Source organism: Pseudochaenichthys georgianus, chromosome 13, assembly GCF_902827115.2.
Source record: "Pseudochaenichthys georgianus chromosome 13, fPseGeo1.2, whole genome shotgun sequence".
Classification (NCBI taxonomy): Eukaryota; Metazoa; Chordata; class Actinopteri; order Perciformes; family Channichthyidae; genus Pseudochaenichthys; species Pseudochaenichthys georgianus.
The window spans coordinates 26,462,492-26,478,504 of NC_047515.1; the positions used below are offsets into that span (position 1 = coordinate 26,462,492).

General features: G+C 41.8%; 1 protein-coding gene and 1 long non-coding RNA gene across 4 annotated transcripts in view; one reads left to right on the forward strand and one right to left on the reverse strand.

Moving 5' to 3' along the window:
- Window positions 1-948: 948 nt before the first annotated feature.
- On the reverse strand, window positions 949-3,981 carry LOC117457495 (uncharacterized). Its single transcript, XR_004553333.1, has 5 exons — window positions 3,744-3,981; window positions 2,745-3,512; window positions 2,463-2,613; window positions 1,774-1,963; window positions 949-1,599 (listed from the first exon to the last, which is right to left on the reverse strand). It is a non-coding gene; the product is annotated as an uncharacterized lncRNA (long non-coding RNA).
- A 936-nt stretch (window positions 3,982-4,917) lies between these two features.
- The window catches only part of ttc12 (tetratricopeptide repeat domain 12), a 46,293-nt gene continuing 35,197 nt past the window's right edge, over window positions 4,918-16,013 (forward strand). For all 3 annotated transcript variants that reach the window (XM_071205283.1, XM_034096986.2, XM_034096987.1), the window contains exon 1: window positions 4,918-5,084. In XM_071205283.1, the coding sequence (XP_071061384.1) occupies window positions 5,033-5,084 (52 nt within the window). In that variant the 5' untranslated portion in view covers window positions 4,918-5,032. The remainder of the gene's footprint in view (window positions 5,085-16,013) is intronic.

The following is a 16,013-nucleotide window of genomic DNA, read 5'->3' on the forward strand; positions in this document are numbered from 1 at the left end:
CTACAGTACAGACGGAGTTCACTCCATCACGGAGGGGTAGGGTCGAGGGAGTGGTTTGGGATTGGGCCTCAGTCTTCAAAGACTTTGCTGCACAAAGTGCAAGACGGAACAGTTCACAACCACTGAGCAGCCATTACACAGATCCTGTAGATATGGCACGAAACACAATGTAAATAATATTAATTTCATCCTTTATCAATATATGTTTACCGCTTACATTGCACAAATTATCCTGGCCAAAAACAATTTCCTTAAAATCTTTGATGTTTCTTATTGACAATGTGTGGTCGGCGTCGCGTCACAGTTGGGGGCGGGGCATTTCGAGGGGGAAAACAATCCTTTCCCCCTCGCCCGGAGCACTGTAAGCGTGCGGATTTTAAATGTTAAACAAACATGTCATACATTGATTCATTGCAGCCCATTGACAGGGATAGATACCTTAAAATATTTTATTTAATAGCATCGGATTCTTGTCCATATCTTATTAAAGAGTGGACGAATGATCCGACTGAATGGCCTGAAGTTTCATTCCCTGATATCTTCTGATACCTGGTTGAATCACCCGGTAAGAGGCAAAATCACGTTAACTGATTAATTAAACCTCACATAATTTCTATGTCTGACAAGGAAATTAGCACGTTTTAGTGCATTTGTTCATCACACAATGGTTGTTATTGCACAATAGCCACCATGAGCTGCATATACATATTGGTTATTGATGACTCGGTACGTTATATCACGCAGGGATTTACACACACAGCAGCCTAAAGAACTAGAACTGCCTGATATTCAGAGTACAAAGAGATGAGGACTTCATCAGTGGTGCCATTAATGTGATGCAAACATTTTGGTCACAACACATACTACACAAACTTCGGGAGCTGAAAGATGCACAGGTAGGTGGTTGAATTTCCTATCAGTGTAAAAATGGCAACAAATAAGTCACTGTGACAGTTACATATTTATTTATACCAATTCATTTTGAAGCATAGTTTAGCTATTTCATTCAGTATCAACATAGACTACTAGACTATATGTACAAAATAAATATCACAAAGCCTATACATTTATTTACAACATGAAAACATACATACAAATAGAATGAATAATGGGCTGTACAATATTGGAGGAAACTGATGTTGCTATGTAATTCATCTCCGTAACATCGCTGTGATTGTGATATGAAAAAAACCACAGCATTTTATACTAGTTAGGGGCAGTTTTTATTTACAACCCAGGCCTGCATGGTTTGAAATATACTGTATTGTATGGCCCTGATTTACTTTAGTAAGATAAGCAAATTCTGTTTGTCTATACTTGTGACTTTGATACTAATCAGATACTAATTGTTGATATTGTGATGTTGATCAAATTGTTATTGTGTTCTTTTCAAAGGGGGTGTACTCATTTATGATAAGCACTGTATATGTTTCTGCTAAGTAGGCAGAACACAGCCCAGTCGAAAGCAGCACAGGGAGTGACCCATCAGGCAACACAGGTGGCAGCAGAACATCAGGCAACAGAGGCAGAGCGTCAGGCATCAGAGGCAGGGTGACAGGGTGTGCAGCAGCAGAGCAGCACTGAGATAAGTTCAGGGACCTGTGGAAAGACAAACAGGTGGTTTTTATTAGAAAGATCCATTATGTCTCAACTGAAACCTGCTAAATGGCACAATTGGAACAATAATGACTTCTTTGTTGTATAAAAAAGTTGCATAAAATATTGTTCTCTGATGCTCATTATTAAATTACTGCACATTGATTTTGTTCTTACTCTCAGATTCTGTAACGGTTGTACATGACACTGCCAGACAAGTTCATTAGTGCTGCACAGACATGCACAATCCTATCCATCATGGCCTCTTCTCTCTTCTGTCTTTCATCCTGCAGTCTCTTCACCAGGCGCAGAGGAAGTGGGCCATCCAGAATGTGGTACCGGCTCTTCAGGGCACCAATGACTCTCTCTGCAGACCACATGTCACATGTTTTTAAAAATGCTGTTTATCTACATTGTTATGTTCGAGTTTCACAGGAGTAGCACAGTTGACCGTTATATCATATCGTCAGTGCATTGTGTCCTATAATTAGTGTTTCTTTTTCATGTTAAAGTGAAGAAAGATCCCTGTTAACTTCCTGTTATCCTGTTCTCTTGATATTGCACTAAATGTGAACAACAGTTCAATGTATTTAAATATAGAATAACATGTTTTTAAGATAACATTTTATCTTAAGACACCCCACAAAGTAGGGATTACACATATACTCGTTGATGTGATTAATTTAATAACGTCTCAGCACTTGTTAACCCGGATCTGTACTCTTACAGTAATTAATTTAGTTAGGGAAATGTGAACCACGTCAGCGGTAAGTAGCAACAGTGATTTGATGATGCAGCACACTCTGAATACCAAAAACATTAAAATGTACATACTGTATGAATCTGACTGCTGACTCTATACTTACCAATGTGAATTCTGATGTTCGAAGTCATACGAGAATTTGCAACATCTTCGGCTGACAGTTGTTTTCGGCCCCTCGTGAAAGACGGTGTGATGAGCTGTGCACCCAGAACAGCAAAGTCATCCTTCAAAGTGAAGCCCTTGTCGGCTAAAATCTGAAATAAACATAACAAATACTTAAAAACACTACTTTACTTCAACAGCAACTCAAAAATGGTAACTATGGGTAAATAATAAATTCACAAATAAGAGTTAAATTAGAAAAAAAAAACAGTTCAATTGTTACCTGATCTCCTGCATGGTGGAACTTCTGAGATAAGAAGTCTGAGTTCCTTACAATATGCACATCTGAAGCCCTCCCTCCCCAGCCTTTGGAGAGATATGTGATTGAGCCAGATGGGTGACATGCAATGAAATACTTCACTGTTGTACAGTTTTTGTATTTTGAGTAGGTGAAATTTTGGCGTACATCAAATCCAACCATCGGGAGAATACATCCAGGAAAGTGCTATGTGCCAGGTCAAATATTCCACACATCATATCGGTTGAGGAGTTCTGCCGCAGTTTCACCAGAGTAATAAAGAGCTGGTCTTGTGTTGACATCTTGGATGTTTTCTGTGATTTAACAAACTGTACCAGGTACTGATGAAGAGTGTCAAATACTGTCCATGACAGGCCTGTCATGACTTTACATTTAGTGTCATTTTCTCTCACAGTGTTTACCAACATTTTCAACGTCTCCAATTCTCTGATGGCTTCAGCTCGCTCCTTCATGGCCTCATCTCTTTCTCTTCTTAAATTATACAATTCTTCATAAAGTTGTTTTCTCTCTAACTCCTGAAGAGGTATGGGAGCTTCTGATGTTGAGGATTCTGGTGCCGGGGCTTCTGGTGCTGGGCCCTCTGATGTTGGGGATTCTGGTTGGGCAGACTGAACACCCTCACGCTTCCTCCTTCTCTCCAGCCTCTAAGTACTGACCTGGGAGACTTTGTCTTTTTATGTGGGAACAGCGAGGGTGTGTAGTCTGGGTGGGCTTTGTCCTCGTATTTTAAGCCTAGTTTAAGACAGTTCACAAACGAAATGAGAAGGGGGTGAAATACATTTTAACTGCAGAAAGCTCGGAAGCTACCACCAGTGTTGTTAGCATAGCTGTGTTTTTGTATACTCAAGTAAGGTAGCCTGCATAACGTAGTAGTTAGTTAACTTCTCTTAAAACTAGTAATTGAACATTCATGTTAACTACGAAACAATTAACACTGTTATTGTGTGAATAACGTTGTCATACCTGTAATGAAGTGCTGACTACAGACGTACACATGTTTGGATTTTGGATCCCACAGGTGGCCAAACTCATCCTCCCGACGGATCGCTTGAAGCCACCGGGTTCTTCTCCTGGGCTCTGTGCTCCCGTTGGGCAAAATATTAAATTTTAGATTTGGATTTTTAAGCTTGTTAGTTGTACAAAAGGGCACACAGCAGCTTCTGGGCATTGTGGAAGCCGGTTTGTTTCCCCCCTCAGCGCGAACCGGATGTGACGTTTTGTGGGCGTTCCCTCGCTTGCCGACTGTGCTGGCAGTGAAAGAAAAATAACTCAATGGAAAAATGTGATGACGCACTAATGACTGATAGAATTTGTGAGGCACTTACTGTAAGTGATGACAGGGCTTATCAAAGTCCATTTATTTCCTATTCTGTTTGGTGGCTTTGTTGCTTTTCTTTACAGTTTTATAGGGTAGTCATCTTGTAATCCCTCCTAAAATGATTGCCACATACATATTCTTCTATAATGAGAATCAGCTAATATCAGATTCGTTTTTGACTAGCTGACTCTTTAAGTGTCTTTAACCACATGGAGGCAGTGTTGATCTATTGTATAGGGTGTAGGAGCGGAGGCTCACATATCAAGATTACAAATCAGGTTAATTTATATATACAGTATATGGTTAATTGAAGTGTTGAGATATCTTTGGCCAGTCTAACTGGACTCACAGCACAGTATGGAAGCATATAATATGCAGGAATAGGGTGCCTCTGAATCACTTTACAGTCTAATTAACACAATATCAAAGAGTATAGGCCTAACGGCAGCAATACATGTATAAATATTGATTCATAAAACTGTGAAACCACATCGTCTTTTATCGGAAACATATGAACACACAGATTCTGAGTGAGAAGTGCTGTCATGAAGATCACACAAATGGTGAATGGCATAGGCTACTTCTGTGATGATGATATGCTTTTATGGCAAGCTTTAAAATGAAATACCACTTTTGTTCATAAGACTTCGTTCTGTAATATACTGGATATATAAAATCATCCACTGACCTAAGTTATTATTTATGTAGGCTACATGTATTATCTTCTGTGGCAAAACAACAATTGTGTGTGCTATCTTTTACGAGCGGCAGTGAAGGCATCACGTCACCAAGGAAACCGAACAAACGCTGACAGGCTGACGCTGTGAAAAGTAGGCTAAACCCAGCGTTTGCTAAGTGTTATACAACGTATACATAACATAAAGCTACCAATCTTGTTAAATAATATAAGTAGGCTGGAAAGAGCCATCGCATCATGGACACACTTGAAGACTTCGAGAGTTTTTTGAAGAATGTTGACCAAATAAGTGAGTAAAATATGGGTTAGCCTTATTAAGTGCAATAACGTTACTAGCGATAATCGAAACAGCTAACAGCTAACATTAGGTTATCATGTGCCAGAGTCTAAAGTAGCAAAATGAAGGTCAGTAATAAACTAAGCTAAACAGACAGATGTTGGATTGCATGTACCAAATAATTTGACGCTTAATGGCAGATTCGATGTATTGTTTCACAAAGCAGGTAATATAGAAACAGTATGCCTTCCAACCAGGGAAGTCCCTGGCCAACTTGGGGCCCCAAGCAACATTGTGAGATGAGCCCCCCCCCCAACCGACAGGAGTGAACATTTTTTTTTTGGAAACAAAGTACTTTGCAAATATAATTCCTGTTTGTTATTATTATCAACACAGTTAGTATACAGTGAGATAAATGGTAAATGTCAGTATGCGTTTACAGGTGAATACGTCTGCATTTCCTGCCAAATACTAGCCTCAAAAAGATAAAATATATATTTAATGCAAATAAACTAATTCTACTAATAATAATAATTGTGACGGAGCGGATCACAGAGTGACTGACTCCGCCACTGACAGCCGTAGCAGCGACACACACACACATACACACCAAACATTTCCTACTCTCTTCCGTTCGTCAATAAATAAGGTTAAATCATCACTAAAACGTCCACCTTTTCCCCCTTCCTTTCTGTAGCGTGACCACAAGTGCACGCTTGTGAGTCTACAATTATTTCAACATACATTTAACTATATTACACCATACTTACGTGGGGAGCGGCGGGCGGAGTTTCACCGCCGTCTCCCCAGCAAAGGGAAGGTGATTTAAATAGGATGTAATTTATTATTTATTTTGTGTTTATTAATTATGGGGAATGACTGTTAAGAGGTAGTTAACCTGTGTATGTTTGGTTCAGATAGTTTCCTCATGTTTGAGGAAATTACATTTATGTTGACAATGTGGTTTGGAGATAATTGTGTAACCGGTTGACGGTAAGCCTGTGAGGAGGGGCTATGGGTACAAAAGGGACGGTGTTCGCTCTGGAAGATTCATTCGGGAGATTGTTGCAGTGAAGGCAACAGCTAGAATGTGTTTACTCCATGAGTAATAGAAAACCAAATTTGGTAACTTTGATTTTGTTTATTTAAGTTATACTGTTTCACTTTTATCAAACAGTATATATTCTTTTGTTGCTGTTATAAATAAAGTTTTGGAGCTTAAATCATCCGACTAAGCCTATGTTTTCAACGGACAAATAGAACCCCGTCACATATGGTGTCAGAAGCAGGATGGCTAGTCGGAAAGTGCTGGGCCGCGTTGCGAAGCAGCGCACAGGACGGCGTCGGCAGCAGGAGGAGGCTTCCAAATCAGAGCGGGGGTCTCCATGGGAGACAGATGAAGAGGATGAAGACAGGTCTGGGACGCCCCCAGCAGCTCCTATGGCCTCAGGGTCAACCAGTGAACCAGGGGCAGAACTACTCTCACTGATGAAAGACTTTCTATCAGGGCAGCAAAGGCGAGAGGAGTTCCTGTTGGCAGAGCTCCGAGACCTGCGGACTTCTGTTCCAGTTGATAATCCGTTGCCTCAATCAGACGCCGATAGCCAGCCTGATCAGCCAACGCCTGAGTGGAGGCATTATGCGTGCCGAAAATCCCACCATACCAGTGCGGTGAGGACATTGAGAACTATTTATTGCGGTTTGAGCGCATTGCCAAAACGTGGAGGTGGCCAGAAAGGGAATGGGCATGCCGGCTCGTTCCACTGCTGTCAGGGAAGGCATTGGAGGCCTATACTGCAATGGACGAGGAGAGAGCCCACTGCTATAGAGACCTGAGAGAAGCGTTGCTGACAAAGTTCGACATCTCCCCAGAGACGTATCGGCAGCAGTTCCGATCCATGGTGGTACCGTCTGAAGAGAGCCCCATTGAGACCTACCATCGCCTTAAAGGTCTCTACCGGCGCTGGATTCAGCCAGAGCAGCACACCAAGGAGGAAATTGCAGAGGCCATCATCGTGGAGCAGATGCTTCGGATACTCCCACCGGAGGTGAGGACCTGGGTGAAAGAGCATGAGCCTACAGAGGGTCTTGCGGCTGCCAAGCTGGCGTGCCAGTACATCAACGCTCACAGAGGAGGACCACCTGCACGCTCAACCACTTTCACACCCCAACCAGCATTCCAGCCCAGGCCGGCAAAAAGAGAGAATCGACCAGAGTTCCTCTACGCAAAGCTAAGGTCACAGGCGCTTGCTATGCACCCCGGGCAGAGTTGGGGCCCATTGGGGATCAAGAGGAACGTGTTCAACGTTATAAAGCTGTCACTGTTAATGGCCAGCAGGTCACTGCTTTGTTGGATACTGGTAGCTTCATGTCTCTAGTGAAGCAAAGTCTTGTGCCAATTGGAACTATGGACTACAGCAGACAAACAGACATTTTGTGTGTTCACGGGGATAAGCATCCGTATCCCAAAGCGGACGTTTCCGTGATCATTTTTTTTTTTCTGGCTTAGTTTCAACCAAAAATATATATAAATATATATATGCTAATAATAGTAATAGTTAGGGATGCACGATATTGGTTTTTTGAAACCGATACCGATACCGATAACTTCCTGCTTCTCAAGACCGATACCGATACCGATAACCGATAATAAAAATTAAAATTACGCCACTAATTATTTTAACGCGATTAACGCATGTGTATTTTTTTTCCACGGCCGCCCCGTAGCTTCAGAGCGCATCGAGTTTAAAATACCATCTACAAGCTGATGCTGACAGCCCTGCTCCTGCCGCCCGCTTGTGGCAGACCACACTTCCACGCTCACCGGCAGGCACCGACTGGCCACCGGGAGGGTGTGTGTACGTGTGGTCCGAGCGAGCAAGAGAGAGACCTTAGTGCATTGTTGTTGTTAGCATCTGGTGCTAGCTAGCTGCGCTAACGGATATAAGGAGCTGTTTAAATGAAAACAGAGGAGCGCTCTATCCACACAACTGCGCCGAGCACTTGACTTTATGCAGGAAGCAGACAGCGGGACATTGTAGGAGAAGTCAGCACACTCAGCAACATGATTGCAGCGTCCAGGCTGCTCCGGTTCGAGCATATGCCTTGAGTTGCACATAGCTCCAACGCGCGCGCAGACACACACACACACACACACACACACACACACACACACACACACACACACACACACACACACACACACACACACACACACACACACACACACACACACACACACACACACACTGTATTGTATTATTGTCTTCGTACGCTTTTAACACACCATCGTAGCGATGGCGATGTTTCAGGTGACTGATCAGGTTCGAAGTATTAGGGAGCGCTGGATTTGTGAAGAACTCCCCTCTTCCTAAACCACTAACACCACAGTACTGGCAAAACGGGAGGAGCCGAGTGAAAAACAAGCGCCCCTCATCCCAATCCACCCACACCGCAGGATTCTTTTCTTTTTTTTTACCCAAAAAAAATATTGTATATTATCGGGGCTATTAATACTGTTATCGGTTTATCGGGATGACGTCATAATTCCTAATATCGGACCGATAATTATCGGGCCGATAATTATCGTGCATCCCTAGTAATAGTATTAATAATTGTAAATGGTCATTGGTCACACCACCAGTTTGTTTTACTGTAAACTTGGAGGAAGCCCCCCCCCCCCCCCCCCCTCTCCCTCACACGTGCGACTAAAGATGAACAAAGCGGCAGGTAAAAAGAGTTCCTCCTCGTGGAACTACTTCGAATTTACAAGTCCAAAGGAAGTTAAATGCAAGCTCTGCGAAAAGACGTTGGTCTATCACAGCTCAACCTCAACAATGCGTTCGCATTTGAGTGCGAAGCACGCCAAAGAGGTTACAGCAGGGTTGCCAACTTTGGGTACCTGGCTGGAGTGAGATTTTGGTATCATGGGTTTGATTACACATATGCGCACGAAATTACTGCTATCGTGTCAGTAGCGGGACCTTAGCATATATATAGGATATATATTGTTGCGAGGTGGGGGTTTTTACAACCCAACTCCTCACCGCGTGTTGTTTTGACGAGTCCTGCTTGAAATCATAACAGGGAAGGAATTAGAAGACACCAGGATACCAGTTAAACAATAATCCGTTTTAATTAAACAAAGTAGTATAATGCAATACGATATAATATAATACATTACTTATACAATTCAAAGAGTCATATAAGCAATGTGTGGAGTACTCCCGCCCTTATTCACGCACTGCGGACATCCTATTCGTCTTGACAACGCATGAAGAGAGGACTAACCACCAGAAAAACATTTCCCTAGTGTAAAGAAGGGGTGGCGTTTCATTGGGGAGACACCAAAACGCTATCTCACAGGGAAATCAGCGTCTGGCAGCTTTGAAAGCCACAGGTGTTGGGAAGGCACCCCATTAAAACTCAAGGAAAATGCCCCTCCCCATTTGTAAAGCCTATCGATGGTTTAACCCAGAAAACATTATCAGGGATAATCTTTACACTCCAAACAGAAATCACCCTTAATTCTGCATCTTCCTTCTTCACAAATAGCTTAAAACACTCTTTTGATAAACAGGTAAACAGTCAAAGAAAAAACGATTGTGCTCATCTATTTTTAAGAAAAAGGGAACATTGTTTCAGAAATCTATAAAAAACCTCTCTATATTGGAGAGGAAAAATGTACCTTTTGTTCCTTCAACTATTAACACACAGGAATGTATAAACTCACACATATACTCAATCAAGATACATAGATTTCCTTAAAACCTGGCCTGCCAGAGATCTCAAACAGAATTTCCTCTCCCCACACCACTCACCCTGTGTTGCATACCTCGACCTCCCCCACTGCAATAAAACTTATTTTTACAGCCCTTTGTCTCTCGCCATTTTAGTCCTCACATTTATGAAAGGATCAAAACAGAGAAATCAGTATAAAACACAAACACAGGTATTGCTTGAACAGTATTCACTTAACTGCTACTATTTGATAATTACCAGGGAACTCAACAGACCTCTTTTAATGTCTGGAAAGTGCAACAAGACTTTCTGCCCTTTTACATGTATCACAGTTCTTTGGTACAATATCTCACATCAATTTCCACAATTCCCTCTTTTGCACTCTTAAAAAAAGAGTGCAACTTATACAAGGCACTTGAACCATAACTATTGTCGCTCCTCTCCACTGTGTTCATCTCTCAACATTATATTTAGAGCCCTTTAAACATTTAGAAACAGCCCTTCATAGCAATTTCTTATGGCAGAATGAGAGGGAGACCAAAAAATGTCAAAAAACTGCGTCCTTGTCTGCTGAGTCTCCATACTCGTCCTCCGAGACACAGGCCAACAGTGTCAGGAGGGGGAGAAGCAGCTTTTCCCTCAATGGTGGAAGTGATTAGTCTGACACATAATGAGCGGATGCACGGCACACAACAACACCCACAGGTTAGTCTTTGTCCATGGATATAACTCGAATGGTTTCATCAGACCCCTCTGAGGGCAGGATGGGCTGGTTACACGCAGCACATTTAGGCGCCAGGACCCTGTGGTAGTCTTTCAGACAGTAGATTTTATTCTCAGTGTCCACAGTGAAGGGCACTCCGTCCAGGCTCTCGTTGCAGATGACGCAGCGGAAGCAACCGGGGCGGTACAACTTCCCCAGGGCCTGCAGGCCTGCATGTCCATGATCAGATGTCCACCTGCGTTGCACTTGTCTGCAGACTGCTGGAACCCAGAGTACAGAAAGTCCTCTTCACAGAAAACCCTTCCTGCGTCATAGTAGAACGCCTTCCCTCTCAGCCTTCGACTACAGGCACTGCAGGTGAAGCAGCTGTCATGGTAGAGGCTGCCCATAGCTTGGCAGGCCTGGCTGGCTCCATATACCGTCTTGTTGCACTTAACACACACTCCTGTTTCAGCGGAGAGTGGAGTCCCCTGTGCCGTCCTGGCTTGCCGTGTCTTTGTCCCCTCTGATCCGCTGACGGCGGCTTCTGGGCTGCCTGCTAGAGAGATGTCTTCCTTCTCCTCCGGCTTGCTGATGGCGGCTTCCGAGTCGATGCTGAATAGATGTCCTCCCGATCTTCCTTCTCCGGTCCGATGATGATGCCTCCTGGGACGACTGCTGGATGGATGTCCTCGAGGTCCTTCTCCTCCAGTCCGCTGATGACAGCATCCGAGTCGACCTCCATGACGAGAGCCAGATCCGTCCTGATGTCGTCTAGGGTCCTCGCAGGTGTTTTCCCCGCCGCACACTGGCTCCAGTGGTACCAGTTGTCCCCCTTTCCTTGTAGGCGGACGGCATGGGATGTCCTCTGGGTCACTCGGTCGGGGCCGGAGAGCCTGGGGTTGACAGTCAGCCTCCTGCGTCTCGGGTCCCCCTTTCGGCGTCAGCAACCTGTGTGGAGAAATCTGATACAAATCCCTCAAGCCTACGCTCCGGGCTCTGGGGCCCTCGGCTGTTTGACCCACCAGTGCGTGGCAACTTGGAGCCTGTTGGTGGGGTGTCTTAAAACAACAGACGTGTGTGCACAGGTTTTCTAAATTAATTGTGCAGCTTCAGAATCTTAATACTTGGACTGTGCCCACTAAATAAGAACCCCAACATCTTTAGGTAAACTAAATAACATATTTCAATAGCTCTGAATTTCTGACAAGCATCTGTGTTTATTTTTAAATGAAATCCCTGAGATCCCATTAAAAATCTAAATATGATTTGAACTGCTAATGTTTCTGGTAAAGAAACACACTAATCTTATGGATTCAAAAACAACCAAAATCACAATACTAACAAAGTGAATGGCTTCCTGGTGATACTGCTTCTACCCGTCAGTTCTTAGATATTATCCCACTAAAAAATGAATACAGAATTCCAACAAACTGTCATCAAATGTCTTTCTAAATGTAGATGAAATGTATATCCCCATAATGACCTAAACAATAAAGTCTATGGCTTTTACTTCTTTACCAGACTAGTTACATGATGTTGTCCAAATTACATTGTGTCTCATTACATTACTATGTTTTAGCTTAACTGTAAATATGTTCTTTCTACATTTCAAACCTCAGTTACTTTAATACCTGTTGAAACATTAGTTGACACATTACTCACCGGTCAGCCTCTCCAGTATTTCATTCTGGACTTACATCTCTCTGGTAGCCCCTTGGCCACTGATTCTCTACCTGTGTTACCTGCTATAACTCAATCAATACTAGAGACATGTCAAACCAAACAGCCTCTTATCCCCAAATATGGAGCAGGTCAATTCTAAAACTGTCAATCAATGGTCAGATTGAACAATGGAGTTGGGCAGCAGGTTCCTTTCAGTCCCTAAATGAAAAATGTACATTGTAAAGTTTACACTCCCCCTTTTTTACACATTCTCTCATGTGTAAACAAAAACCTGTATGGGAAGAAAACCTTCAGGTCATAATGGATTATAAGACAATACCAAACATTTTTCCCAGTAAACACTTGAGAGTGTTTCTCTCCATCATTCAGTCCTAAAAGAAACAGAATTCCAAATTTCATAGTTTGAGTTTCACATTCTTCAAACCGCCACCTCCTGTGGGAGTGAAACATCATGAAGGTTAGAAACGGTTTCCCCTTTTGTGCAATGTTAGGAAACCTCTCATTTCACACATTATTATCACACAAAAATAATGTGTTAGTCCAAAACATGCTTGATTAGTCATCGTTTTAAATCATGCAGTTGCACTGATCAGATGCAGACATACACACACACACTCACACTCACACTGTCAGGTTGTAAAGTCAGGTTTTGGTCAGGTTTGGTCAGGTACACCTCAGAGTCAGTCATTGACAGTGCCTTCCCAAGTTACCCTGTCTGTCAGGGTCAAAGGTCAGTTGGTCTCAGTCTTTTTGGCCATGTGTCGTGCTCTGCAGAGATGTTCCAGCACAGGCCAGCATCCTCCGTCTATAGAAATCTGTATATATGGAGCGCCATCATTTATTAATTCACAATTACAACTATAATGTTCAAGATATCTCTGTTTTCCCAAATTCCCTGAAAAGTGTTAGCCAAAAAATGTCACTCCCTTATTGTACTACTACTGCAGTTCATTAACACCTAATCAATATCAACACGTCTAATAGATGTAATTCAGAAACTTGTGTACATCACTATTATCTTGTGTCAAAACATTATCAGGATCTGTAAAGCTCTGCTATGTATTCCATAACTCATTCTATTAATTTATCTTCAATTCTGGTGCACTTAAAGAACAATGTTACCCTCTTTAACAGTGCGTGGAACCCTGGGTGTCCTGAACATGTAACAATCACTCCTTCCTTCATCAAGGACCTAAAAACAGAAGTAATTTCATCAATGGTTTGTAGCTTAACTTAGGAATCATCCCTCATGGTAGGTATGTTTTTACTTTTTAACATCTCTAAATGTCAGTTAATTACTAACTAAATGAATGTCCATTAGGAGGTGGTGCCGCTAGTCCTCTAAACTCATAATCTGGTGCTGTGCGCTTCCTGTGAAGCTGCAAGTAAGATTTTAAAACCACTGCAGGGTGGGTCGAGTGACCCCTCCTCCCTATTGGTCGTCAATAATATGCACCCTTCTAATGGGTGATTGAAGGCCCCACATTATTTCCCATTTCAGCATCAGCCCTCTTTACTCTAAAATTACTTTTTAAATAGGAATATGTAGAAATGGAACAAATATTCAATCTTCAGAAAAGTTCTTAACCAATGTCTATCTGGTGAACAGCCAACATATTTTAAAATGTCAGATGTATAAAAATAAGCCTAAATACTCCCTTACCATCAAAGTCCAAATCTAGACACAAGGTGAACAGTTTTGGTAACGGACAATTTAATCTAAAAACAAAGCAAAATTGGACTTGTGTCCTTGTTTTTTGTTCTTCAAAATACATTAGCAAATACCCTGCGAAGTATTCGCAACCTAACTAACCCTCCCTAGGATATGAACTCCATTCATCCCTTTACTCATAGTTAGTTTATATGTCTAAATTATTATGTGTGACCTAATAATCAGATGTCTTGTTTGTCAACCAAGAATATTAAACTTTAATCTTTTCAGTATTCCAGACCATCGTTTAAACAAGCAGCCTCCCTTCTCAAACACTAATGTTATTGTTGTACACCCCCCTCTGGAAAACTCTTGCACAGTTATGCTGTCAAATCATCGCATACTTTCCTCAGAGTCTGAACCGTCTGAGACCAGCCTGTCTCAAGATCTTGTCACAATGTGAACAGTCAGTAATGCGTTGTCCTCTGCAGCTGTAGCCAATAGGATCAATGAAACTCTTGCACTGGGATGTCCTGAGGGGGAAGGCACCTCTGGATCAATGTGCTACAATCCGCAGACACCCGTTGTCCTCTGCACAGCAGGAATCCCCCAAAACTGCTGTTCCTCTTCCCACCACTGTTGCCTTGGCAACGAGGTACACGCAAAATGTCAAACCCTCCTCAGATGCGTTCTTTGCACAGTTCTTCTGTTTCTGTAGTGAGCAACTCTTCACCAACACACTGATTCAGAGTACAACCCAAAGGTGGCGCACAACTTTCCAGTGTAATCACAATAAATCAGCAACTGGAGATAAACTCAATTTAAATCTCTCCCCCAAAGGGTTACAAAATAAAACGGCTGAGTGTCTATATGGTCAGGAATGCTGAAACATGTGAATGTTAAAACAAATCAATGGCAGTAGTCTACCCAGATTCTTTACTCCATTTACAGTAGTAAAACCACATTGTAAAATCTATTTTGTCTAGTTGAAGTCCTGCTTACTTCATTTTTAAAATCTTCTTTAATTTGAAACCAAAAAAGGTCTTTAATGGTATCAATTGTGGACTTCCTTAATATGAATTGTAAATGCAACATATGTTCTCTGTAGAACACAGATATGACAGTAGCTGCTGAAACTGGTCAATAGCAGTTTTCTGTCAACCTAGTTAAGCATGTTGTTGTTATATCTAGTAAATATATTTTTATTTCATGTTTACTCACAAAACAATATGACATTATTTAGAAACAAGTTTTACTCTCTCTGAACTCTTCAAAACATCTACTTCTCTTAACAACCTCCCGTTTACTTTCTACTCTTTCTTCATAAACTTACAAACACAATTAATGTCTACTAATGATATTATAAAAACACTAGGTGGAATAATCCACTATTATGTTCAATTTGAATCAAACTTTAACCTGCTTCATATACTCAGCAAACAGTATTATTACTTTCCCTCAACGTTACTGTATGCAATCAATGCCTTTGAAATATAAGTAAACTTCTCAGTAAATGACAAATACCACGAAATTCACAATGCAATGTTTCTTATTTATTTAAATATCTACGACACATTGATCTATTAATCTTCAATGTTATTCCCTCCTTTTTCAGAGGAAAGCTGTGAAGTGGGGGCTTTCTCAAACCCACGCCTCCAGCCAGCTTGACTTCGCAATCCTTTATCTGACTTTTCTCCCTTATCTTTGTTTAGTTTCCTCCGGCTTACTAATCCGTGCTTTTTTGGTTTAGGTCACCCAGTTTTTTTACAAGTTGTCGTTCATAAACATTTAGAGCTGAGCTTAAATTTCCTAGAGCTTCATCTCCTCCCACTCTGTCTTCTTCTATCATTTTTTTTTTTAATGGAGGAACCCAAGGTCGGCACAAGCCTTTTTCTTGTCTCCCTGTTTAAGTCCACTGAGAATCAATCTCTCAGTCTGTCCCTATTTGCTCTCGGAAACTTCCGGGAATTGGGACGTGTAAATCTTTATTTTTAAACTGTCCCTCCATGGTGATTATATCTTATTTATCTGACTAGGTTGCTATGTGTTCAGTGTTATTTATTAATATATTGGACAATACTCGTCGTTACTCCTAACGCAGTTAATGTATTTATTTAACTGTCCTGCCCTTAATTCAAATGTGTAACTATTTTGAGTGTAA